We start from the raw sequence: 28,000 nt of genomic DNA on the forward strand, positions 1-28,000 counted from the left end.
ATGGGCAGCATGAACATAATCATGCTGCCCGACACCAATGCCCCCTTCATTTTTTTTCATGTCACATACTATTGGTGTGGGGCAGCATGGTAATGCTCATGCTGCCCACCGATGGTGCAAATCACCATCGATGGGCAGCATGAACATAATCATGCTGCCCGACACCAATGCCCCCTTCATTTTTTTTCATGTCACATACTATTGGTGTGGGGCAGCATGGTAATGCTCATGCTGCCCACCGATGGTGCAAATCACCATCGATGGGCAGCATGAACATAATCATGCTGCCCAACACCAATGCCCTCTAAAGACAGCCTATGCACTGACTAGTGCGGCTGTGGGGCGCGATGGAGGTGTTGGTGCTGGCACAGTGGGGGGGAGTTTTGCGCAGCAGCTTCTGTGCTGTATGCGCGGGCAGGGACGGAGGAGGAAGCAGGGGGAGGCCGTGTATGTCACGCTGTGACAGGGAGGGTGGGCGGGTCCCGGATAGCGTGTCACTCTGACAGGGAGGGTGGGCGGGTCCCGGCCGGCGTGTCACACTGTGACAGGGCGTGTGGGCGGGTCCACAGGTCCCGGCCGGCGCTGGACATAGTAGGTGTCGCTTGTCGCTGGTGCACAGTGCTTTGTGCACCAGCGACCTGCAATTTTGTGCAGAATCTGAGGAGCAAGCTCCTGCGACCAGCGACCATGAAGCGCTGGCCGCGGGAGCGCGCTCCCAGCCATTTATCGCTGGCTGCACATGAAATCACTGGCAATATGGTCACTGAGCGACCATTTTGCCAGCGATTTCATGACTAATTGCAGCAGTGTGTACGCACCTTAAGTGCCATCCCAGTAATAGGGATACTGTCTGGTAACAGAACATTCATCAGAACCAGCTTCTTAGACTGGACTTTTAGAGGATTTTGTGAGTTGGTTCAGATTGTATTACTATGGTCAGTTATTGCTCCCTCAGAGCTCATCTTGCTTCCTAGCCAGTGAATCCATGCCAAAGAAAGATGAAGGCTTCCCTTGTATATCACGGTCCCTTTTCACAAAGGCTGTAAATGACGAAACGCAGTTCCCAATAAAATGGTCAGACTGGCCAAGAATGTACAGATCTATTTGGGCCACTTCTGGCTCTAGACTCACGACTTTAACCTAAAAAAAAAAAAAAATATATACAAAAAACAAATAATTTTAACCTTTTTTTAATTTTATTTTTAAGTACCCTACTTTAACATTTACTAAAATACATTGGTTTACTTTCCTGGGTTTCAGCAAGGTCCTTACTTCCAGGCTTATACCCCTTTTACAGTGCTCCATATAACCTAGGTAGCCCTTCAGTGTAAAAAAGGTCCCTGGAATCCAACCTGGGTATCTAGCAGGATTTAACATGGCAGCTAACCCAGGGGTAGCTGCCATGTTAAATCCTGCTAGATACCCAGGTTGGATTCCAGGGACCATTTTTTGCAGGGTGGGTAACTTGGATTAGCAAACGCAAATTATGTTTACAGTTTGGCAAGATCCAGATTCCCAGCACTTGGAGGCGACATCATCTCCAAGTGCCAGCAGAAGAGTTCCAAGGCAATGTTAACAACTCCAACCTCGGAATAAAAGGGGTATGTCCTGGTTCTGACCTGGTTTAGGATTTATTTTCCAAATACCGAGCCATATCCAGTACTTTGGCTTAAAAGGTATTAGTCAACTCATAGGCAGATAAAAGTTACGTGTTTGGTGAAAATGACAGGACAACATGTACACTAGAATGAACTAAAGTCTAGACGGACACCCCCTTAAAGAACAGTTATAATTGCAATCAACCTAGAACAATATTTCCTTCGGTGAAGTTAATCCCATCTAATAAATATAAATACAATATGAGGCACCATTGCCTCACCATACATTGATGTATTGCAAACATGGGTGAAATTCAATACTACATGGAATACATAAGGCATTGTCCATTAAAAAAACATAATACCCACAGCACAAATACTGGGGATACCCAAAGAATCCCCAGAGTTGGTATATATGGCTAGTAGATGGGCATAACTCACCCTTTCACCCAAGAATCTCTGTAATTCAGCTGTGTAAGAGGTGGAGTCCGTAGCTATATATACAGCTCGGGACTTGGTCTTCTTCACCCAATGTGCCAGTGCATATTTAATCTGGCTGAGGTCTGGCAGACACATCTCCATAGTGAGTGGGCGTGCTTTCTGTCGGTCATACCCGACACATTGTGGAGAGGCCATGAAGTGAGGTCCAGCTGTGCCATCCTTCAGCATTTTACATGCATTTACCTGCAGTGGGAAACACAAAACTAATTTTACTTTTATGATACTTGTTCATTTCTGGTAACCTCCAGTAAATTATACAGGTATATGATTTTGTCATCTTATGCAGGGTACACACCAGGACGACAAGGGTCTGATCCCATCAATCTAGATCCAATTCCGACTGATTGGATGTTGATTGGGCCCTTTTCTGCCCTGTTCCGATTCGGATGCGCGGCTCCCCGGGTCGGTCGGTCGTTATTTAGATCCTATCTGCAGCAGGTAAGATCTGAAAACGACCTTGCACCCGGGTGTGGGTCGCGATCGGACCGGAAGCCGCTCACGATGCACATCGTGAGCGCGTCGGACAAGACACTGACGAGCCGCTCATGATGTGCATAGTGAGCGGGTCGTCCTGGTGTGTACCGGGCATTAACTTAGAACTCAAAACCAAACAATGTGGGGAACAGGAAACAGCAAGCTGAGCAAACATTTTATAAGGGCACATCAAACAGCTTCGACCTATAGGGATCTATAATACTGCCTAGTCCAGTGGGTCCCAAACGGTGGGCCTAGGCACCCTGGGGTGCCTCAGGACACTTGCAGGAGTGCCTTAGGTTGGTCGCCAGGATCAATTCATATTATTTATGGGCAATGCCAGTGCTGGTGGCTGCCAATCATAACATATGTGGACGAACAGAAGCAAATCCTGTTCCTCACCACATAATTGTAATATATAAACATGATGTACTAAATGTAGTATTTTTTCTGAATTTCTCAATAAGAAACATTTAGCCTAGGGGTGAATAAAAATATTTTGCTTGGCAATTTTCACACCTTTTTTTTTGTCTATCTTTATTCCATTTTGAAGCATTCGATTTACATCAATTTCCAATTTGTACAATTAGTATGTAATTAAAATCATATCATTATCCTTCAGTACATCATCTTAGCTATATCTGTGTGTGTGGTCCGGTCTCCTAAGGGTTATTTCTCCAATTTCCTATACCTTTATAGGGTTATCTTGTAATAGTGTTTTCGTTTCATACTATTGTGTATTTTTAAAACATTTTAGTTGGGTCTTAATTGTTATAGGCTGTATTTCAATAAAGCATTCCCACATTTCAAAGTTTTTTTTACATTGTAGCCCATTCCATTTGGAATAAGTGCAATAGTTTCTCCTTGAACATACTCAATGTGGGGGCAGACTTGTCTATCCACATATGCAATACACTTTTTCTTGCAGCTGCTGAAATTGCTAGCAGGAGGTTTTTTTTGTTCCTTTTGGAATTCTAACGTCTTTGCCCACCATCCCACACCTTTTTTGACAAATTCACTTGGCACTCAAAAGGGTTAAGAAAAAAATCTCACTACACCCAAAATGGCTCTTTACCTTCATTTCCTATACTAATCATCTCTAAAGTGCCTCATTGTACAAGTATCAGCAGGAAAGGGCGTGTTTCGTATATCACCACAAAAAAAGGTCTTCTATACATTAGTCACCAAGAAAAAAATAAAAATTATATGGCGCTGTGAAAGGTTAACTAGCATCACAAAACATGTGTAAGCATACACAGACATTTACAGTGTCCCCCCATTGGATGATGCCTGTTCGTTCGGAGAAAGTGAAAAAAGGGACATGTATTTAACAGATTTGTGTTTTAGGCCCTTCAATAGATGATTAGAAGAACAGATGAGTGGTAAATGAGTGGTAAAGCAACCCTAATGAAAGGGTTAATATGACAGAAATCCTTACCCAGTCAGAGCCGATCCTCAGATGAATGCCCACATAGGGTCTGACAAGCAGTGATCTAATTTTCTTCTCTCCCTCTTGAGCTATCTTTTCAGACCACACCATATACTTCTGCAAGCCACAGTGCTCTTCTAACACTGGAAATTGGGCAGGTGCCCCTGGGAGTGCAAGTACTGGGTGCTCCGAGGGGGGATATCTAACAAAAGAACAGAAAACAAAGGACTACTATGACTGCAAGAGTTTATTGGTACATCATTCTTTTCCTTGCAAGCCTTGGGCTATTGTAATGGACAATAATTCCATGTGTACAGGTTAAAAGGGTTAGAAGATAGAGAACATAAATGTGTCTCAGCTGTCATGTAAATGACAGAAGTAACACCAGAATCTTCTGTAGCCTCCTACATGCCAAAAATATACTGGTTGTTTAACTGGCTCATAATAAAGAAATAATTATTACACAGCTCCTGACCTCTGTGGTGCCACAAACAGCCACTGGAGCTCCATTTGGAACACACACGCCCCTACTGCATCCTCTCCATACACTGCCCCTATATACACACACACACACACACACACTGCACCCCCATATCCCTCCATATAGTGCAGCCGTTGCTACAAGCCACATTACGTGTAGCCACTTAACGGCAGGGGGGAAATGTTAATCAGCTTCGCACTATGGGGTGAGAATCTGTCTAGGGAGAGCAGTGAGGTGAATGGGAGGAGAAGGGGCAGGTGCTGGGGCTGCAGATGAAGAGGAAGAGGATAACAGACTCATGTGATTTATATACAATCGCACGCCACCAGAGGCTGCTCCTCACCTCTATGGTCACACACGTACACACACACACACACCTAATCAGCATAACAGAGCCCCGGCTCCCAGCCATATTCAGGTCCTGTGTCCATCATTTTGATGACTGGCTTTTAACTAGTATTTAATTATATACATTTGTAAGTCATAAACCTTTGTTGAAAAAGAAACCACAGTTGCTGCTGTTTCTATACAAGCATATATGAAAAGCATTTAATCCATAATTAAAAGATAATAATAATGGCAATACCATTAACATTTATAATGCAATTACTTAAAGGGACAAATACTGTAATACAGTGGTTCTCAAAGATGGTGCTCAAGGCACATCCCCAGTCCAGGTTTTGAAAGATATCCATGCTAAGGCACAGGTGACTAATACCCCTTTCAGACAGTAAACAAAATTACCGGGTGAAGCAGTTCTACCCGGTAATTTTGTGATTAACACGGGTCCTTTTTCTGTGTGAAAGGGCACACCCGTGTCGTAAATCCTGTGTCTCCGACCCTGGAATTGACCAGGGATTTATGACCCGGGTTGACCCTTTCACACAGAAGAAATACCCGTGTCATTCAGCAAATTACCGGGTAGAAATTTTCAAACCGGTAATTTGTTCTTCTGTGTGAAGGGGGGTCAGACTGCTCCCGGCAAAATGACATACTTTTCTGTCTGAGAGGGGTATTATTGAGTACCTTATTTAGATACTTACTTGAAGTGAACTAGATTTCAGGTGTGAATCAAGGTAAAGTGCAATATGTTATCCTTTTATTTGGTGGGGTGTGGTATAGGGGTCCGACAGTCGGGATCCCGACAGTCATTAGCCTGACGTTGGGATCCCGACTGGCCAGGCACAGACAGCATGGCGAGTGCAAAAAAGCCCCTTGCGGGCTGGCTGTGCTCGCCACACTGCGGGCACGGTGGCTCGCTACGCGAGCCACCTATTCTATTCTCCCTCTATGGGGGTCGTGGACCCCCATGAGGGAAAATAGCAGACGGCCGTCAGGATCCCGACTGTCGGGACCCTGTCCGCCACCCTATTTGGTGAATATTGTGCATTGCTCACCTGCTTATCCAAATGTCTTTGTAATAGGCACTGAAGTTAATGCCGTCAAAAAGCTCAGAGTGAATGAAATCCACATGAAAATGGTCCCAGAATGGACCAAATGGGTTTCCATCCTAAGAAAAAAAAAAAAAAAAGAAGGAAGTATAATTTATATCCTTAAAAGATACCGGTCCATTACCCAGAATGGGAGAAGCTATTTGATGCTTTGAAACAATATTGGCGAGAATGCAGCACAGCAATGCAATATACGTGTGTGACCTCACTGAAGCACGAGACACCTAGCACCATTGGGCATAAGAGTAAACGGACACACGTTTGGGTTCAATGCCGTCATCATTATCAGTGCACACATTACCAGCCCTACACTTAAGGTGCCCATACACGTTACAATTATTGCATACAATATCGCATCTCATCGCATCTCGGTTTTGCGATGAGATGAGATCTAGTACAAAAAGTATGTGCAGCACATACTTTTTGTACTAGATCTCATCGCAAAACCGAAAATCAATGAGATGCGATATTGTATACAATATTGTATGCAATAATTGTAACGTGTATGGGCACCTTTAGTGGTGCAACATAGTAGGCTTTTAACAGGCAAACCTCAGCCTAATCTTAGCCCACAATCCCACCTATACAGATCATCATCATGCAGGAACCTCAAGCACTTTGAACTTCTATTACTCACAGGATTATTAAAGGACCAATCACATATTAAACGATAAACAACTAGTCCAGTCTACCTTCATGGGGCAGGTCTTCCTATCAGTGCTTCTCTGGGCAGCCGCTGTGAAACAATATGCCACACGCTTACTGATGGGCCAGTACGTAGGAGCAAAGTTCTCCATGAACTCTTCCATACTAATTACTCGGTGATACTTGGCCAAAGGCGCTAGCTGAAAATATTCTTTAAAAGATACATGGACCTGTACAAAGGACAAAAGAACAGATCACATGTATGAAAAATAAATAAACGTGCATTCATGCAATAGAATTGGGGAAAATATGCATCACATATACAAAGGGCGGTATTCAATGCTGCCGGCAAGGGGGTGTCTGTGGTGAGGGTGGCTTGTTTTCTGTGAGGATCGCAGAAAACAAGCCATTCTCCCCGTTTTGGTGGTGGCACACACCGTTGAATACTGACCCGTTAGCTGTGTCGGCGAGCAATCAGCACTAATAGCCATTACAGCTCACCAGGTGGCATTGAATATACCCTAAATACAGAGCACTGTGCATTTAGGTGGTCATGTTCAAAATAAATAGCATGCAATATACAGTAATGACACAAGGTGCTTTGTGGAAATGAGCAACTGGGAGTGAAATAACAATTGTAGATCATGATGGGGAAAAGGTGTGTGGCTACTGCAAGGCAGAAACATTATCAGCCAATAGTTTTAAAACAATATACTGTAGGCTATAAGAATCACTGTCATATACCGCTTGTGTGTAAAGGATACAGTAGAATGGAGCAGCTGGGAGACAGAATTTCGGGATCCGTTTGCACATGTGCAATTACTTGTTTCTGCCTTGCAGCACTGAGCACCAGCAGCTCTTGCCCAAGATGCTGCCAAGCAACCAGGTTGTGCGGCATGACATTAGAGGTTATGCTGCGCAGCCAAACACCTGCTCGTTCCTTCAACCCTGTCTGCCCACCGGTTTAAGGACTACTAAACAGTAGTTCCCAGAGCGGCATGGCGTCTGGAGGCCAATCCTCGGTATCCCGGGACTTCAAATGCTGAATCCCGGGATTGAAAAAAAATGGCCTAGATTGTCTTACCTGCATCCTATGGCTGCCATCACTGCACCATTGAGGTGAGGAGCAGCACTAGGCTTTTATAATATAATGTGCACAATACAGTAGTAGGAGCTTGAACACTTTAAACCTATCGTCAAAAGGAACAGTTTTATGAAGTACCTGCCAAGGTTGGACAATTGTTTCAAGGGTGCTTATGTCATAGGTATAAATGTGTTCTTTTTAATGGAGCTATAAAATAAGATTCCAACATCAAAAGGTATAAAGAAGCTGTGGAAAAGAAAATGAATAAAATGCTTGGTAGTTACACAATTCCTTTCTCAGACTGGATAGCGAAACAAGTGCAGGCAAATACTGGTGCTCACATTTGAGTACGGAGGACGATGATGGTTATAAACGATCCACGGGGGTACCACGAGAGTCCGATTTATCATCTTGGCAAATGCTAAAGACCCAAGGAAATGATCTGCTTGGTTTCCAAATCGCCCTGTGCAAAACAAGTTGGTTATATAAGGTTTGTTTAATATAGGTGTTGGTGTGAGACCTAATGGAGCCAACATTTACAAATGATTGTGAATGCTATCAGTATGACCAATAAGTGCTGTGCATACATAGAACTAGTGGCAGCACAAATAGCACCAACAGACACAAAAGTGGAAAATCTACATTCAAGCCATAGCAATCAATTCCATTATTTTCTTTCATGGTTGTTGGTAAAAGTGAACTGGGGTGTTGTGCTTTTAGTGCTGATCTGAACACTTTAGAAATATTGGTAAATACATTTTAATAAAATTCAACCTAAGTGAACTATACAATGTGAATTATTTAGCAACATTATACATGCCAGCAAAATATAATTAGAATTTTGAATGCCCAGAAAATAAATACTTTTAAGTTCATTCCATACATCTTGTAACCCTTTCATATTACAGCTAAAACCCGGTATATTGCCGATTTTTAAGGGCGTAAAAATGGTTCTAACAGTTATGTGAAGGGTCCATTCTGAATTTACCGGTTTTAGAATACCGGTAATTCAAAACGGGTTCAAAGCAGGGTCCTACCCATTTCAGAGCTGATCCAGAGTGTAGTGTGAACGACTCTGAAACGGTATTCTGACCACATGACTGTAATCAGGCAGGTGATAGGCTGTCCCCCTGCCTGATTACACTCTACATCCCTGCGAAGGACAGGAACCAGGGGGTCCCTGCGCCATATGTGCAGATAGCGGAGGGGTCCCTGCGGAGGATAGGAACTAGGAACTAGTTCCCATCCTCCGCAGGAACCACACTACTGTCTGCCCATCTGGCGCAGGGACTTCCTGCCCCCCCCCCCCCCCCACGCTGCTCGGACTCTGCTGCACTCAAGCTCCACACTGCAGGTCCAGACGACTCCCGAAGCAGGTAAGCTCCGGAGCCGGCTTCCGTGGATCGCGGGCTATTTCTTGCCCAGAGACGCAGGCTCAAATTGGAGCCCCTGGCGGAGGTGATCACCCGGGGGTGTGAAAACGGGTTCAATGTTAACAGACCCAAAACATTATTGAAATGGTAATTTACCGTTTAGAAGATGCATTGTGAAAGGGGTTTAACTGGCTTTAGACCTGCTTTTTTAAACGTTTACTAAAATGGGTTGAAAGCAGGCTTGCAATGTGAAAGCAGCATGAGATGCACAATAGCAGTTCTATGAATTTCTAGATGCCAACTTTAGCTTTGAACTAAAGATTCCAGAAGTGGGTGGATAAAATCTACAGAGAGTAACAAAAAGAAGGGAGGATTGCAAAAAAGGGAAGAAAAATAAATAACGTAATATAGCATTACTCATATTTTGTTTCCATCTTAGCATGTGGAGTACCCTATTGTCCCAGAACCGTATATAGAGAATGGTTCTTGGTACTTGTTTCCTAGCACGGCCACAACGATCATGATCGTGGGCATCGTGAGGAAAAATCGGGGGCATCGCGATTTCCCCATAGGGAACAATGTTAAATGCCTCAATTTAGCCGCGATGCCCCCGATTTTCCATAGGAATCAATGTTAAATGGCTCAATTTACCCAAATTATCATAGGGAACAATGGTAAATGGGCCAGAAAACCCAAAAAAACACCCCTGAACAGTGAAATGTCCCCCCAAAAGTAGTTGACGCCACCCCACGATCAACGCGAACCCGAAGCGTGGCGAGCGCAGCGAGCCCGCAAGGGGCGGCGGTACGCGTCCTCCGACCTTTTCATACCCCCACTATCCACGTCGGCGTGGAGTTGAGAATAGAATAGTGTGGCGAGCGCAGCGAGCCACCGAGCCCGAAGCGTGGCGAGCGCAGCGAGCCCCGCGAGGGGCCGCGGATACCTGTGAAGCCCGCGAAGGGACGCGTTTAACTGTGAAGGTATCCGCGTCCCCTCGCAGGGCTCGCCACACTATTCTATTCTCAACTCCACGCTGACGTGGATAGTGGGGGTATGAAAAGGTCGGAGGACGCGTACCGCCGCCGCTCGCCACGCTTCGGGTTCGCGTTGATCGTGGCGTCAACTACTTTTGTGGGGACATTTCACTGTTCAGGGGTGTTTTTGGGGGTTTCTGGCCCATTTACCATTGTTCCCTATGATAATTTGGGTAAATTGAGCCATTTAACATTGATTCCTATGGGAAATCGGGGGCATCGCGGCTAAATTGAGGCATTTAACATTGTTCCCTATGGGGAAATCGGGGGCATCGCGTCTGGACCATTTAAGCCTTTTTTAGCCGCATACGACGCAACCGACGCGATTTTGACTTTTTATAATGCATTTCAATGGGAAAATCGGGGGCATCGCGTCGGTCGCAGACCACTAAAAATGACACCCGATGCCTGCTATTGTGGCCGTGCTAGGAAACAAGTACCTGGTTCTTTACTCCAAATGTTTTAAATACTATTAATTAGTGCAGTGGTTCAAACTTTTTTCACTCAAGGCACCCCAGGCCAAATCTTTATATTTAAAAATATAGAAGTAAACTATTAACACAAGCAAATAGTGTTTATATATTATCCTTATGGGGCATTATAGATGCTTTGTATATTACTACTGTAATACTGTCCATACACCGTCAGATAAAATGCCTATGGCTCTCCAGCTGTGAAACTACAAGCCCCACCATGCCTTGCCACAGTTTTGCTATTAGGGAATGCTAAAACTATGGCAAGGCATGCTGGGATGTGTAGTTTCACAACAGGTGGAAGGCCACAGTTTGGACATGTCTTGCCTACAAGATCAACTGACATGTTATCTGACAGTGCAGCTATCCAGGGCACCCACTGTGAGATCACTCACAGCGACTGTCACCTTTGGCTCAAACCATTAAAATTATTCTTTGTTCTCATATCTCAAATCACTCTGCTTGTTCCTGTCACTCCATCTTCTCGTTATTATGTTAACTGACTAAGGGGGAGATGAATCAAACCTTCTAAAGAAAACATGTGTTTCACATAACAACCAATTTGATTCTAGCTATTCTTCTATAAAATGTCCTAGCTAGTTGATAACTAGAACCTGGTTGGTTGTTACAGCTACATCTGTACGTTTTAGAAGGTATCATAAGTCTCCCTGTCAATGGCAGTGCATAACCAGAGAAGAAGGTGCACCAGCCACTGGAAAAATGCTTCCTGAGGGCAGGACAGCACTGGACAAGCAGCTGTAGTTGAGTTAATAGAAAATAAAATGAGGTGATTCTTCAGTTCAACAGGTGGTAAGGTAGGTAGTCTTTCCATCAGCATAATGATAAAAGAGAAAATGGAAAGTAATGACAGTGTATGTGCAGTCACCCATGTGCACTGTGGCATACTAATGCTGCTTTCCCACTGCCTACACGGGTAATGACCTGTTTTTTTTAAACGGGTCTTTAAACGGGTAAGAGCCATTAGACTCTTTCCCACTGCAGCTTTTAAACGGTAAATTACCGTTTAAAAGCTGTTTTTGTCACATTCCCACTTACCCGTTTAAAAACCTGTTTAAGCAGTGTAAAGATAGGGGGGGGGGGGAGAATTTAAAAAAAAAAAATGGCGTGGGGTCCCCCCCACTGCCGTAACCAGCACCAGGCTGAAAGAGCCGGGGCTGGTAATAAAAAATCAGGAAACCCGACAAATAGGGGTTCCCTGATTTTTTACAACCAGCCCCAGGCTCCAGGTCCGGGGCTGGTTCCCAAAATACGGGGGACAAAATGACTAGGGGTCCCCCGTATTTTAAGAACCAGCCCCAGGCACAACCAGCCGGCAGGGTAATGCCACAGCCGGGGGACACTTATAATATAAGGTCCCGCGGCCAAAACATTCTCCCTACCGACCAGTCAGCCTGGCCAGGGGCCCTGGGGGAGTGGGGACCCCCCCAATAAAGGGGTCCCCCCCCTCCAGGACTTACCTGACCAGGCTGAAGCCTGGTGCTGTCCTCGATGCCCCTGGGCGGTGGGCATCGAGCTGATGGTATGGTGTAAAAAATAGAATAAAAACCATTGTCTTTTACTGGTGAACTATGAGTCCCAGCAAGCCTCCCCCGCAAGCTGGGACTTGGAGAACCACAAGTCCCAGCCTGCGGGGCATTAAAGGGCCCGCTGGGTCTTGTAGTTCCACAGTAAAAGAAAGAGTTAAATAAACACACTGACACACGTGAAAAATAAAAGTTTAATACATACATAACACATACATACTGATACTTACCTATCTTGAGCCCGTAGGTAGCCCTGGTCCTGATGTCCTGGTCCGTGTCGGCGTCTGTATCCATGTCGGCATCCCTGTCGGCGACGGCGTCGGCGTTCCGGAGTCCGAAGAAATCCATTTGGGAAGCTGTGGAAGGAAACCATACTCACCTGTCCCAGCGCGACGTAGTCCAGGTAAGGTCTTTGCAAAAAAAACAAACCGACACCCGAAACCAGACCGGACTGACGGAGACGCACGTGTGTTTGTTTACATCGTGCGGCTCCGCCTCCCGAATGCCGCTATTGGCCGCCTTGCGGCCTAGCGGCTCCTGATTGGCCGCTAGGCCGCAAGGCGGCCAATAGCGGCATTCGGGGGCGGAGCCGCACGATGTAAACACACCGTGCGGCTCTCAGCTGTCCGCTTGGTTCGGGGTGTCGGTTTGTTTTTTTTGCAAAGACCTTACCTGGACTACGTCGCGCTGGGACAGGTGAGTATGGTTTCCTTCCACAGCTTCCCAAATGGATTTCTTCGGACTCCGGACCGCCGACGCCGTCGCCGACAGGGATGCCGACATGGATACAGACGCCGACACGGACCAGGACATCAGGACCAGGGCTACCTACGGGCTCAAGATAGGTAAGTATCAGTATGTATGTGTTATGTATGTATTAAACTTTTATTTTTCACGTGTGTCAGTGTGTTTATTTAACTCTTTCTTTTACTGTGGAACTACAAGACCCAGCGGGCCCTTTAATGCCCCGCAGGCTGGGACTTGTGGTTCTCCAAGTCCCAGCTTGCGGGGGAGGCTTGCTGGGACTCATAGTTCACCAGTAAAAGACAATGGTTTTTATTCTATTTTTTACACCATACCATCAGCTCGATGCCCACCGCCCAGGGGCATCGAGGACAGCACCAGGCTTCAGCCTGGTCAGGTAAGTCCTGGAGGGGGGGGACCCCTTTATTGGGGGGGTCCCCACTCCCCCAGGGCCCCTGGCCAGGCTGACTGGTCGGTAGGGAGAATGTTTTGGCCGCGGGACCTTATATTATAAGTGTCCCCCGGCTGTGACATTACCCTGCTGGCTTGTTTGGTCTGGGGCTGGTTCTTAAAATACGGGGGACCCCTAGTCATTTTGTCCCCCGTATTTTGGGAACCAGCCCCGGACCTGGAGCCTGGGGCTGGTTGTAAAAAATCAGGGAACCCCTATTTGTCGGGTTTCCTGATTTTTTTAATACCAGCCCCGGCTCCTTCAGCCTGGTGCTGGTTACGGCAGTGGGGGGTGACCCCATGCCGTTTTTTTTTTAACGTGTAAGGGCTACCCCTTTCCCACTGCCGAAAAAACGGCTCTTACACGTTAAAAACACTGCTTTTTACACGGGTAACAAAAACCGGTATTTGTTACCCGTGTAAAGCAACCTGGAGCTTTCCCACTGCAGCTCTAGCCGTTTAAAAAGGCTAAAAAAAACGGCATTTACACGTGTAAAGCCTGCAGTGGGAAAGGGGCACTAACTAACATTTTCTTCTTTACTTGTAAATTGTCACCATACTCTAAAGTAAATGTACATAAAACTCAATCCCTCTTTCTCTAGATAACCCTACATCCCTAGTGTGAAATACTCATCTGTGGAGAGTAATTAGTGCCCCCACCCCCCCCCCCCCCCATTTCATACTTGCTTGGAATAGATATGCCAAATACCCACACACCCTTACGACCACTAGGTCGACATACTGAAAGGTCGACAGGTGAACACAAGCAGTAGGTCGACATGGGCAAGGTCCACAGTCAAAAGGTCGACATGGGGTTTTCCACTGTTTTTTTTATCCAAATGTTAACATGGACACTGAAACATAGGACCATGTCCCCTCGCATGGCTCGGTAGAGTATTTTATTCTCCCACCACGCCTTAGTGGATGGTAGGGCATGAAATACCGCCTGCCAGCACATGTCGCTCAAAAAACAGTGAAAAATCCCATGTCGACCTTTTGACTGTTGACCTTGCCCATGTCGACTTAATGCTTGTGTCAACCTAACAACCTGTAGACCTTGCCCCATGTCGACATTTCAGTATGTCAACCTAATGGTGTCAGCCTAATGACTGTCGACTAATTTATGATCGACCAACCGACCGTATCCCATTACCCCAGAGTTTTCCAAACTTGTCGTTACAATCCGAGATTTCAAGCTATTCATACATGATACTCCAGATGTTTAATCAAATTGACTGCGGTCATAATTTAATTCACAGGGATATCCTTAAAACTTGGACTGCAATGGGATAGTTTTGTAAACTCTGCCCTACCATCTCTGTTTCTGGATAGTAAATAGCGCAAATACCAACAAAAGTCAGTATTTACTGTAAGCACCCCTGCCCCTTCTCTACCTGTACAGTGATGAGTATAAATATCGCGCACTAGCTCTCTGAAGTCAGCAGAGAGTAGATCCTTCTCTCCAGATAGACTCACCCATGCACGGACAGTACAGCAGGTATCCGGCAGTGTCCCAGCCCCCCTCCGCAACAGACAGCCCCGGGAGCAGCAGCATCAGCAGGAGGAGAGAGGGCTCCCGTGCCATCACAGCCGCAGAAAGTTTCCCAGGCGCCGCCATGTTAGCGGGGGCAAAGTTGCGGCCGGGTGGGAGGAGCCGCCATGTTGGTGGAGGCAGGGAAGAGAGGGAGGCACTCGAAGGCGGTACCGATAGGCCCGGGCCGCAGACAGATCACAGTGGCACGGCTACCCTGGACCCGGGGCATCTGTGCCTAGCGCCAACCAACATCCCCGCTCAGCCGCACGCCGCGCTGGCACGCTGGAGACGTCACTCCCAGAATCCTCTGCGGCCTCCGGCTCTGTCCCGCGGCCTCGGGGAATAACGGAACCGGCGGGAAGAAGAATAACGGGGTGCTGCTGTTGGGGTACGTATTCCATCACCCCGTTATAGTGACCGGCACACTCAGGCGTACACTTCTTTATAACACCCTTTTACATTACATCATACACTCCTGCCTCCCTGTACCCCAATACCCATACACCGCGGCTCCATAATACCCCACTCCATATACTACCATGTCGGCACCCCAATAACCCCCCATACCTCATATAACCCCCATATCACTCCCCCACTATGTCTGTCACTCTCTCCCAAACTTCTGTATCCCCCCCCCCCCCCCCCCCAAATATGTATCCAGCTCTTATGGTCCTCCGAGCACAAGTACATGATGTGTCCCATCTTCTCTGCCTCCTTATGCACACACACACACCTGCCCATGTACACAATAATGGCAGTGATCACACACACTGGTCTGTACTGGTGGGGGCCCAGTTAACCTGCACATGAAGTTGTTATTATTTGTGCTTGCTTGTTGATGACGGATACACAAACTGGAGGTGGTGCCTTCACTCTGAGAAGTACGTATATGGGGGAATAGCACCAGTTTAATTAGGCATTTTAAAAAGATAATCTGTTAACGTCAACGTGGTGCTGTTGGTAAATCATCTATATCAGTGGTTCTTAACCTCAATCTATAAGATGCACAGTGCAACAGTGCACGTTTTCCAGGTCTCCACACATAGGCCCTTATTCTGGTTGGTGCGGATATGTCCGCGTGCGTTCGTTCCGCCGATGTTTTGTGTTTGCGCATGTGGAGGCATATCTGCGCATGTGCGAAATGGACATATGTCCAAATTCTGCATGAATTGTTTACACTACGAACAGGGGGAGGAGAGGGGCATGAAGGGCTGTTTGGCCTCATTAACATATGCATACGCCCCGCGTTTCATGGGCGTTCCCATGAAAACGCTGGGCGTATGTATGGTAATGCAGCCGTGACGCACGTGTAGGGGGAGGACATATCACATTGCCGGATGCCAGCTGCCCGCCCAGATCCCTGCTTTTGCACGGAGAAATGCCCGAGTGGCCTGAGCTCGCGGGAGCTGCCTGACCACTCGGTCCTGCATTCGATGGTCTGCGACCATCGAATGATGGGGGAGGTTCCCAGAGATGGAGGAGGTGCATACATGAGAAATCCACTCGTGCTCCATGCGGTCAGCGGCTTACCGCATTCGGACGGAGTGAGCGATCCGTACGGAAGGCGGGGTTTAGGACGCACGGTCCTGGCCGCATATTCGGCTCCGGCCGCACAGACCAGAATAAGGCCCATAATCACAGGTGAAATAGTTCCACCTGTGATCTTTTAAAATGTGTCATTGAGTAATGAGGGTACCTGTGCTCCTGCCAGGTGACCTAGAAAGCGTGAACTGTTGGGGGTCCTTGAGGACCGAGGTTGAGAACCACTGATCAATATGATATAAACAAGAAGCACTGACCTCCTTCCTGTATATGGCTTAGCTGGTCGCTGAGCATTATTATAGAGACATCAGGTGGAAATCGTACCGATCCAGAAGTTCACCTTAGAAAACAGTAAAATCTGTATCAACAATCATCTTAATGGTGCATACACACGGGGGCAATTATAGCAAATATCGCTGGAAATATGGTCGCTGAGCTACCATATTGCCAGCGATGGGAGTGTGCGCGCTCCCGTTTTCTGCCCGTAGTGATCGCTGGTCGCAGGAGCTTGCTCCTGCGACCAGCTGATTTCCACTGCCGGGCTCCCCCGGCAGTTTCTTTTTCATCAGCGACCATCTCTGGTCATTGATGCAAATGGGACACCGAGCGATATATCGCTAAGCGATATATCGCCCTATGTGACAGGGCTTAGAGCCATTTATTCACATAATAACAAGTCATCATTGCTGTGATGGCAAATAATTTTCTGCAATTGTACACAATCAGGAATGTTGTATTCTGCACTAGAATAATGATTAAATTAATTTCCATGTGCAATCTATTTTTTCTTCTGTGCCAGTGTTAATAAATGCCAACATATTTATCATAGAAAGCTCTTGGAAGATGGAACCTTGCCAATATTGTTTTACACGTATCCAATTTCTGTTTACTGTAATTAATTCTGATGTCTGTCTTTCTCTGCAGGTTGGAAAATGGTGAGGCGTTTATTGCAGTCTCTCCCAGCAGGGTGATTAGGAACATACAGTTACAGGTGAGTTATATTTATGCAATGTATTTTACTTTAACTTTTTATTTTTTTATTTTTCTTCCAACACACCACTTTGTAATTTAACCCCTTCATTGGCAATCCCGAGAATTTTCCGGGCCGTGCCTCAGTGCCCAGTCTGGCAAGCCCGGAAAATTCTCGGGATTGCCACTGTTTAGTGTACAGTGGCTCACTGATCTCAGGCAGCTTCGGCGCTGCCTGGCTCCCTCCCCTCTGAGGCGCCTGCTCCTCCCCTCTGGCTTTTGTATGGTCCTGCCCGGCGCTGGCTTATTACAAGCCGGGAGCAGGGACTGGGTGGCGGAGAGCAGGGCCGGGCAGTGTGGTGGTGTTTTTTTTTTTTAGGGAGCGCTCCCCATAAAAACTCGCCCAGTGGGGAGCGCTCCTTAAAAAAAAAAACACCACTGAAGGGGTTAAAGAGAATTTTTAATCACATCTGTTCTTTGATTCAGTAAAACGTATAGTCCAAATTCCCTACCACACACATGCTCTAGGGCAGGGCTGGGCAATTGCGGCCCTTCAGATGTTGAGGAACTACACATCCCAGCATGCCTTGCATCAGTTTCAGCATGGCCACATAGCAAAACTAATGCAAAGCATCCTGGGATGTGTAGTTCCTCAACATCTGGAGGGCCGCAATTGCCCAGCCCTGCTCTAGGGTGAACTTTTGTTCAAAGCCAAAATGGAATCCATACCCCCACTGTGTTAATGCTGCAATTCTAATCACTGTCACCTTAAGCTAAACTAAACAGCTATATTAATATTTTCAGCAATATTAATAATCATATAAACTAATTATACAAATTAATACATAACTCTTAAATATAGTCTACATATTCAGCAAAGTGATAAAAATAAGAGTATAAAAATGGCTCATAGCTACTAATTGGCTTTCATCTACCCTTTTATGCACAGTAAAGGAATGAACTCATGTCTGGTTGCTATAAATGTATTGTTTTTATATATCTCAATTTAAAATGGTAAAAAAAAAAAAAAAGATCCCCATTATGTTCCTAATGGCATTTATCGGTACGGTTTCATTCGAAATATTCTACATTTCCAGGACGGCTGGCCCTTTGACACCAATGGGGAAATGACAGCATACATACCAGTTTTACCAGTGGTTCTGCCATGAAGACTCTTTACTTTAATGCTGCAAAACACGAAGATAGCACAGTGTGGAAAGTGGAGGCTGATCCCCATGGTGAGGAGGTTCTGTCTCATAGCAAGCTCCTGCAAGACACCACAAGATTTGATGTCCCATGTACAAGTGAGCAGGAGAATCCACACCACAGGGACCAGAGGCGGTTTTCCTGCCCACAGCTACTGTGTGACAAGACCTTTGCATCCAAATACAAACTCTGCAGGTATGGAGACCAGTGCTTTACATACAAGCCACGATTTCTCCATCTGCAGTACCAGACAAATATGGGTTGTGCTCACTCCTAGGAGGCAAGACACTGGATGGAAACTGGCTCCTTCTCCCCTATATCTGTCTGCTTTTGGATAGGTATTTTTTCTCAGTATCCAGTTGGGCACAAGGCCTTCTGCCTTATAGTTTATAGTCTTTGCTAATTGGTGGCCTGCATGCTAGGGACAGCTGAAGTTGTCTCCTGGATCGTTGGGGTACTTTGCATCAATCCTTGCCCTTATCCCTGACTATGGGGTCTATTCAATGCTGTGGGTGGACGGTGACCGTGAGCAGGGCTTCCTGCTCGCTGTCACCGCTCGCCCTCTCAGTATTCAACTCACCCCCCTCATACGCCAATTCCCCCTCGTTCCGTTTTTTTGAGCAAGGGGGAATTGGCGTATGCGGCTGCAGAAGCAGCCAGACTCGCGGCTAAATACAGTGGGTTCGCTGCATTAGCCGTGGGTCTCGCTGTTTGGGGGAATCCTCGCCGTCCTATGATTGAATAGGGCGAGCGGCCGGCGAGGGTGTAAAACAGCGAGGATTGCTGGTTTTCTGCGATCCTCTCTGTTTAACCCCCTCGCCGGCCGCGGCGAGCGGCATTGAATACTACCCTATGGGACAAGTTGTCTGTTGTGAAGAGGACATGTTAATGTTGTGGCCCTTGGATCATTACTGTCCCACTCCCCTTAGTTTTTGTGCATAGAAAGGGTGCAGTTGAAATAAGGATATCCCCCGGAGACACAGGTAGCCAATAACAAGCAGCATGATCATTTTTTCAGTTGCCTGATAGGCTAGCCTCCTGTCTGTCCTGCCAGCGACTTGTATAACTAGCAGCTGTCACACCCATCTTCGCAATCTTCTTCATACACTGGTTCAACCTCACAGCCTTAGGCCGGTTTCACACACTCCGGCTCCTGCCGGACGGTGAAATCCCGCACGGCCAGGGAGCCGTGCCGCACACAGCAGATTATCATGGAGGGGATGGCCACAGCCCGGCAGCCGTCCCTTCCAGTGGTGGGATCCGGCTGCAGCCGTGCGGCCGGGCCGTGACCGTCCCGTGTGAATGGACACAATAGTGTCCATTCACAACTACTGTGTGCGGCACGGCTTCCTGGCCGTGCGGGATTTGACCGTCCGGCAGGAGCCGGAGTGTGTGAAACCGGCCTCACTACAACTCTCCTTGAAGCAGTTTATAGGGAGGTGCACAGATGCAACAATTGTAACCAACATGAATTCTTCATGTTTATCGTGCTTGGTTCAGTCCATTGTGTTGAGTTGTTAAGCACCTCCGGGCTTACTCTCATCATATAAAATGCCTTCTCTTCCTTCCCATTTAACTCTTGGAATCATTTGAATGAGCCAGTGATGAATGCATCCTCTTGTGATGCTTTAAATGACCAGTAAGGTGCAGAAGGCAATCTAGCTTCACTGTCAGAATAGCAGAATCTCTTTTAGCAACAGACTGTGCCAACTGCTTTATCAGCATTGTGCTTTTGATTCCGGACATACAGTATAGATCAGGACAGGCCAACCTGTGGCTCTCCAGATGTTGTGAAACTACAAATCCCAGCATGCCTTGCCACAGTTTTAACACTCCCTTATAGCAAAACTGTGATGGGATTTGTAGTTTGACAACATCTGGAGAGCCACAGGTTGGCCAGGCCTGGTATAGATCCTCGATTAGAAAAAGAAAGTACCATCTTTTATTTCCCATTGCACTACATGAGAATCTTTCCCAGCTGTCACTAGCTACGAGAACCATGGTTCCTCTTACAGACTGTGCATACTAGCTAAGAGAACCATGGTTCCTCTTACAGACTGCATACTAGCTAAGAGAACCATGGTTCCTCTTACAGACTGTGCATACTAGCTACGAGAACCATGATTCCTCTTACAGACTGTGCATACTAGCTAAGGGAACCATGATTCCTCTTACAGACTGTGCATACCAGCTAAGAGAACCAAGATTCCTCTTACAGACTGTGCTTACTAGCTATGAGAACCATGATTCCTCTTACAGACTGTGTATACTAGCTAAGGGAACCATGGTTCCTCTTACAGACTGTGCATACTAGCTACGAGAACCATGATTCCTCTTACAGACTGTGCATACCAGCTAAGGGAACCATGATTCCTCTTACAGACTGTGCATACCAGCTAAGAGAACCATGGTTCCTCTTACAGACTGTGCATACCAGCTAAGAGAACCATGATTCCTCTTACAGACTGTGCATACTAGCTAAGAGAACCAAGATTCCTCTTACAGACTGTGCATACTAGCTAAGAGAACCAAGATTCCTCTTACAGACTGTGCATACCAGCTAAGAGAACCAAGATTCCTCTTACAGACTGTGCATACCAGCTAAGAGAACCAAGATTCCTCTTACAGACTGTGCATACCAGCTATGAGAACCATGATTCCTCTTACAGACTGTGTATACTAGCTAAGAGAACCATGATTCCTCTTACAGACTGTGCTTACTAGCTACGAGAATATGTGTGCGTGGTGCGCAACCAAACAGCAGCTGACACGGGGTTGTCAGACCCCAATGGATATAAAATTTAAGAAGAAAGTAGTGTCAGCGCTGGCTATGCCAATAATTGGATCAGACGGTTCTCAAAAATATAACAAATTTAATATACATAAAAAATACAATGATATGGAAATAAAAATAAAATTTTGTGAATCAAAAGACTGAGTGTCCAATTTTTATCTTTAAAAAGTATATCACCGGGATATTTGAGTTGGATGGCGCTTAATAACTGACAATCAATGTTACCATCCTGGGTGGTCTGGTGTGTGGATGTATCCAGACTGGTGACTGGAAGTGTCCTGAGTTGTCCTATATTTTCAATGACACACGGTTCCCACTTGTGTAGACTTCCTCTTGTGTTTGCTGGAATAATTAGGGATCAGGCTGTTATCCCAAAATCGATTGATCCAGTTGAATATCGAGGGGCATCTGTGGGTGGGTCGGACAGGTCACCGAATCAGCAAGGATGGTGTCAGTGGGCCAGGTTTACTGCAGCTCTTACTGCAGTCAACCTGGCCCACTGACACCATCCTTGCAGTTATTAAGCGCCACCCAACTCAAATATCCCGGTGATATACTTTTTAAAGATAAAAATTGGACACTCAGTCTTTTGATTCACACCTATTTTATCTAATTTTATTTTTATTTCCATATCATTGTATTTTTTATGTAAATTAAATTTGGGTACTTGTTTCCTAGAACGGCCACACCGATTTTGATTGGGTCGGAAAAATCGCGTTGATCGCATCGCATGCGACCAAATCGCATGCGATGGACCCGATTTTTACATTGATTCAAATGTGAATAGGGTCCCTGGGACCCTATTTTACATTGGAGTCAATGTAAAATTGTCCACAGACCTCAATTTTAACCCCCCTGATGGCTCAAATGCCCCCATTGTGAACGGCACCCCACGATTGACGCCAACCCGAAGCGTGGCGAGCGGCGGCGGTACGCATCCTCAGACCTTTTTATACCCCTACTATCCACGTCGGCGTGGAGTTGAGAATATAAAGTGTGGCGAGCCACCGAGCCCGAAGCGTGGCGAGCGCACGCACATAACTTCACAGGTATACGCGGCCCCTCGCGGGGCTCGGTGGCTCGCTGCGCTCGCCACACTTTATATTCTCAACTCCACGCCGACGGGGATAGTAGGGGTATGAAAAGGTCGGAGGACACGTACCGCCGCCCCTCGCGGGCTCGCTACGCTCGCCACGCTTATGGTTGGCGTTAATCGTGGGGTGGCGTTCACAATGGGGGGGCATTAATTAATAGCCATGACGGGGGCATATACAATGAGAAATGGCCCATATTGGCCCATTTCCCATTGTTTGCTATGTAAAATGTTGTTAATCGCGTCCATCGCATCTTGTGCCATTATAATGGCACAAGATCGACGCGATCAACGCGATTGCATTGTTAAAAATAATTTAACATTGAACCCTATGGCAAAATTGCGTCGGTCGCGTGTCATGTTAGTGCACGCGACCGACGCGATTTTGCCTTTGCCGGCAAAATGGACCTGATTTCAAAGGAAATCGGGTCCATCGCGTTAGCCGTGTACCTTAACTTAAGGTACACGATTACTAACGATTGTGGCCGTTCTAGGAAACAAGTACCTAAATTTGTTATATTTTTGAGAACCGTCTGATCCAATTATTGGCATAGCCAGCGCTGACACTACTTTCTTCTTACTAGCTACGAGAACCATGACTCCTCTTACAAACTGTGCATCCTTTAGAAGAGCCCTTAGCTAGGAAGGTTTAAGCGTGTTTTTCACCTCATGGTCTGCTCTCTAGTGGGGTCTGAGTAAGTACTTGGAAGAATAACGTTTCCGTAACTGGCTTCCTTATATCTATGGTGTTTCAGAAATTAAAGATGCAGCCGTGGATCTCGCTAGTTTTAGTGGCAGTAGTGCTACATAAGGGGAAAACGAACAACGCATTTCAGCAGTTTCACGGAAAGCTCTGTTTGAGTCTGAGCAAGCAATATAATAGGGTTGGAAGAGTATCATCCTCTGAACCTAGCTTATTACTTTTTTTAGCACAACAAATGGATAACAAACATTTCTGTGTCCAACCTTCCTAAATCCAGGCAAGCAATTTAAAAATAAGTATTTCCAGGCCATGGAATGTGATGGAAGCTTATCTTATGTTCTCACTCTACATTAACTGTGTACTCAATATTATCAGTGAAGTGTAGCAGATAATAATCTCAGCCTACTAACCCCCCCCTTACCCTCTCAAATTATAGTTTGCCTATCTAAAATTGTAAGGCCTGCATGGTAACGCCTTCAGTTCTACCTCTCATTGGTTGCTGGACACATTAGTGATGTGTCTAAATCAATTTAATTCCAAATCCTTTATGTCCTGAGGTTGGATTGCACATTTTGCCGAATTTGAATTTTTAAAAATATTTTTACGGAGTATTGCAATCTTGAGTTGCTCTACTCATGCGATACATGCCATGATGAAAGAAGAATTTGTAACTTTTTTGGCTATCAAGGGTGAATGCTTACATTTCCCCATCCAGGGACATAATCGGTTCATAATTTTTAGAGGATAAACGTCTGCACCTTTTGAGAGTTGTTCTTGAGCATGTCACTAAGGGCGGGATGTATTAATATACATCGCCGCCCGCCGCGATGCCAGCGCATATGTACTAACATATGCGGCTGGCATCACGGTGCGGTAACAGAGACCCCCGGTGATACCTGTACTGTGGTGTGCGGAGGGTCTCCGTCTCTTCATTGCCACCTCCTGCTGCCTTCACGCTGGGGACAGCTAGCAGGCTGTCCCCGGCACCTCCTCCTCCCCCCTGCAGCCAGAAGGACGTCCGGCTGCGTTGCTAGGGGAAGGAAGGGCTTACCTTCCGGGGTCCAGGAGGACCTGCAAAAAGGTAAGCCCAAGGGAGGGGGAGATGGTGGTCGGCGAGGCGGCGAAAAGAAGCCCATAGAGCTCTATATATACCCTGGCTGGCGAAATCGGTGCGGCCGGGTAATAGTACATATGAAAATGCGGTAAAACGGGTTTTACCGCATTTTCATTTTGATACATCTCGCCCTAGCTCCGTTATCTTCAAGATCCCAGGCACAATAGAATGTAGTGTATCCCCAAGTTATAGTTACTGGACAGTATCATAGTGAAGCCAGCCAGCTGTGATAAATGGGACAGGGCAGCCCATACAATATTGTGGGCTCTGTCATTGCAGGCACTTTTCTTTTTTGATTTTTTTTTTTTTTTTTCTGGGGCAAAGGTCTCAGGACAGAATGTTATGAGAGAGAGGAGGTAATTTATTTGTTTTATTTCTTTTCCTCCAATGTCCTGCCTCCAAGGGTGTGAAATCTAAGGCTGGGTACACACTAACAAGACAGAGTGGCTGACTGGCCATCGTGCCCACAGAGCAGCCAATTAGGTAAGTTATACACACCAATCAACCACTCAGTGTGCCTGGCCCGGGTTATTCTCTGATCCGCTCAGTGTAGCCGCTCAGTGTAAAAGGGGTTTACCCAGATCCAGTGACCACCTGGCAGCTCAAAGGGTTGGTCTTGGGTTAGGTGTCAGTGTGAACTGACGCATTTCTGGCTGTTGGAGATGATGTCATATCCAGGCATTGGTAAATCCTCTGCAATATCCTGGGTCTAGCCTGCAGTGTAAAAGGGTTTCTAAACCATGGGTCTTCAAACTGTGGCCCTCCAGATGTTGTGGAACTACATGTCCCAGCATGCCCTGACAGTTTTGGTATGCTCTTATAGGAAAAAATGTGGCAATGCATGTTGGAACATGTAGTTTAACAACATCTGGAGAGCCACAGTTTGAAGACCCATGTAGACTCTGTGACAGTGCTTAGAAAATGCCCCTATATCGGTGTGTGTGTGTGTCGGGGCTATAGCGACGGCAATGTGCGTCCCTGTCTGAGATTGATGGGCAGTGTCCATCAATCTCGCTGGTCGCCACCGGAGAACACTGGTGCTGTCAGCCCGCGCTGTGTGCTGCGTGACAGCCCCGCAGCATTGCCCGACCTAGCATAGCTAGGAAGCCCCACACACATCGCTATGTGTGCAGGGCGTATAATGTGGCTTTACTAAAATGTGCACATTTTTCTAGATTCACTTTTATAGCCTCATAAAAAAAAATCTGATATTTCTGTTCTGGCATAACTACCCTAGGTAACAAAATCTTTGTTCTCAAGAATCATTTCTGTATCAGTCAATATTGTTAACTACTTGGAGAGTTTTATGCCTTCAGTGACTCATAGGTTATAATGGGAAACCCCTGTAACGTGAACACCTCTCCTCCTACTCCCTTACTGTAGCGTAATGTCCTCAATGCACCCTAACACTTCAGGTTTTCAGGGTATTCATGCTTCATTAAAGGGGACTTTAGACCTGTTCATTACTGGCCTAATTCGGCTCCGTCCATGCCTTCTTGGGGTGGGTGGCTGACATCACATGGCGTCAGCGCCCTCCCCAAAATCGGACATCTCCAGCCAAGTCACTCTAGACTGATTTTTATCTGCAAATGGGGGGGGGGGGAATAATGCGATGGTAAGATTTTTATTTTTTTTTCACCCGTGCGGCTGCATGCGAGGGGATTCGCGCTGCGGGGCCATATGGGCGGGCGGTGTTTCTGTTCACTAGGCTGCAAACATAAGCATCCTAGTGAACAGGTCTGAATCAGGCCCTTAATTAGTTCCTCAGACAATGTAATTTGACCATCTCTGCTCGACCAAAGATATCCTTATACCTGGACTGTTAAGGTGCCTTGAGGACTGAGCTTGGGAAACACTGGCTTGTGGTTATTTACCTGCAATAAATGTAAGCATATGAAGCTGTAAGGTAATCATGTCCTGTTATGGACTGTAAATGGCTTGTTAGATAACAGTTGTGTATAATACAAACATCCAATCAACCATCTGCCTTAATTAGCCTGCTCTGTGCTATATTGTATGAAGTGTATATGCAAACGTACTGTTTACACCATTCATAAAGGTGAGCATTATGTATCTGCGTCACTGAGTCCACGTTGTTTTTATTTCTGTACCCAGGCACATGGCCACACACTCTATGCAGAAGTCACATCAATGCTCACACTGTGGCAAAATGTTCCATAGGAAAGATCATTTAAAGAATCACCTCCAGACTCACAATCCTAACAGAGTTGCCCTTCAGTGTCCAGAATGCAGCAAAAACTACAGCACCAAATATGGACATCGCCGCCACCTTGCCTTACATGCTATTGCCAGAGGTGACCTCAGCTGCACCATTTGTCTCCAGGTGTTTCGGGACCGTCAGTCTGTGCTGGAGCATCTGAAGAGCCACAACCACAGACCCTCAGTAGGCAATCGGGAGAAGAAATACCCATGCGAGCACTGTGATCGGTGTTTTTACACCCGTAAGGATGTACGCAGACACTTGGTGGTACATACTGGGCGGAAGGATTTCCAGTGTCACTGCTGCGCTCAAATGTTTGGACGTAAAGACCACCTGACACGGCACATCAAAAAGAGTCATTGTGAGGAAGCCCCGCGGATTAAAATGGAGCCTCCGGATGAGTTGACCCACATGAGTTGCCGATCAGCAGTTGTGAAAGAAGAGATGGGATCCATAATGTGTATGCAGCCAAGAGACATGATACCAGGAGGAATGTACACTACGCCATTTCAACCCATGCCGAATGCCGGCATTCACCACTCTCTAATGCCAAGCTCGTTGTCCTTAGGATTTAACTACCCCACAGAGAGTGCACCTTCTTTCTCTACAGACCCATCTAACAGGTTCCAGTATGCATCTACCTCATATCTACCCAAAAGTGAAATGGATCCTTTTGTGTCTGATGGGCCTGGGGGACTCTGCCTTTCCTCCAGCGAGTTGTCCTCATTTACACCTCAGGCAACATTTGATGAAACCTTTCTCTCCACTCTATGTGATCCCCTGTCCTCGGGTGTGGATTTCAGCCATTTCCTTAGCTTTTTGCCTGTTAATATCCCTCCTTGTAACATCCCAGTGTCTGCCCCAGAAATGACCATAGGAGAAAATCAGCAATTTCTGGCTTCTCTCAGCCACATGCAGACTCCCACCAGCTCCATCGCTGGGGAGCTGACTCTGCCTCATTATACCTCAGACATTAATTCTACCACATTGCCTCAGTTTCACCAAGCCTTCAAGTAACCCTGGTGAGACCATTTCTTATCTTACCTCATATCGCCGTTGGACATTTCTCACCATCTTCTAAGGTGAATGTTTGTTTTCCTGTTGTGAGTATCACCTCCTAGGAGTTCTGGGTGACCATTTATTTGTCCAGTTTTCAAGATATCATCTCCTTCCAGTTGTACAAAAATAGAGCATCTTACCTCAAGATCAGAGACCGCACCATTCCACACTTAGTGGAAGTCTGCAGCATCCCCTAAAATGTGAAAACGATGGCATTAGCAATGGAGGAGGGATAGATTTGGAACAATATGGCAAATAAAGCACTTTGAGCACAAAGCTTTAGTCACCCTCTTACCCAGTCGGCTCCTAGGTGCCTCGTAATGGTCTTCTATACAAGAACCTGATTGAGTCCTCTGTTACCGTACCAGTGTCAACTCTAATCTACCTCTTCTGTTGTTTGTATATACAATACAGTTCCTCACGGAGGCGACCGAGTGGAGCCGTTCTAATGGGTTAGTTTATTAAACCTGATCGTTACACCCAC

The 28,000-nt window shown here is 46.4% G+C and overlaps 2 protein-coding genes across 4 annotated transcripts; one reads left to right on the top strand and one right to left on the bottom strand.

Annotated features, from left to right (window-relative positions):
- Nucleotides 1–151: 151 nt before the first annotated feature.
- POFUT1 (protein O-fucosyltransferase 1) lies at nt 152–15,102 on the bottom strand. The gene is made up of 7 exons (XM_083146589.1): nt 14,758–15,102; nt 8,005–8,126; nt 6,627–6,809; nt 5,881–5,993; nt 4,012–4,204; nt 2,040–2,282; nt 152–1,140 (listed from the first exon to the last, which is right to left on the bottom strand). Exons 1-7 carry the CDS (start codon nt 14,897–14,899, stop codon nt 952–954), a joined length of 1,185 nt encoding a protein of 394 aa, XP_083002715.1. The 5' UTR covers nt 14,900–15,102; the 3' UTR covers nt 152–951.
- On the top strand, nt 14,888–28,000 carry PLAGL2 (PLAG1 like zinc finger 2). Of its 3 annotated transcripts, XM_083146584.1 has the most exons (4): nt 14,895–15,203; nt 17,282–17,348; nt 18,424–18,727; nt 26,352–28,000. In XM_083146584.1, exons 3-4 carry the CDS (start codon nt 18,492–18,494, stop codon nt 27,472–27,474), a joined length of 1,359 nt encoding a protein of 452 aa, XP_083002710.1. In that variant the 5' UTR covers nt 14,895–15,203; nt 17,282–17,348; nt 18,424–18,491; the 3' UTR covers nt 27,475–28,000. The 3 variants fall into 3 exon arrangements, with proteins under 3 accessions (XP_083002712.1, XP_083002710.1, XP_083002711.1); XM_083146586.1 differs by lacking the exon at nt 18,424–18,727 and having other exon boundaries at nt 14,888–15,203; XM_083146585.1 differs by lacking the exons at nt 14,895–15,203; nt 17,282–17,348 and adding an exon at nt 24,640–24,719 and having other exon boundaries at nt 18,590–18,727.

Source organism: Crinia signifera, chromosome 6 (genome assembly GCF_055691185.1).
Source record: "Crinia signifera chromosome 6, ASM5569118v1, whole genome shotgun sequence".
In the NCBI taxonomy this organism is placed as follows: domain Eukaryota; kingdom Metazoa; phylum Chordata; class Amphibia; order Anura; family Myobatrachidae; genus Crinia; species Crinia signifera.

Bases quoted from the DNA above. Each gene is read 5' to 3' on its own strand.
- POFUT1 (XM_083146589.1), bottom strand. From the start codon at position 14,899: ATGGCGGCGCCTGGGAAACTTTCTGCGGCTGTGATGGCACGGGAGCCC. The intron at 2,283-4,011 runs GTAAGGATTTCT...TTCCCACTGCAG, and splicing joins TGAGGATCGGCTCTGACTGG to GTAAATGCATGTAAAATGCT. The intron at 1,141-2,039 runs GTGAGTTATGCC...TTTTTTTTTTAG, and splicing joins AGAGATTCTTGGGTGAAAGG to GTTAAAGTCGTGAGTCTAGA.
- PLAGL2 (XM_083146584.1), top strand. From the start codon at position 18,492: ATGAAGACTCTTTACTTTAATGCTGCAAAACACGAAGATAGCACAGTG. The intron at 18,728-26,351 runs GTATGGAGACCA...TTCTGTACCCAG, and splicing joins TCCAAATACAAACTCTGCAG to GCACATGGCCACACACTCTA.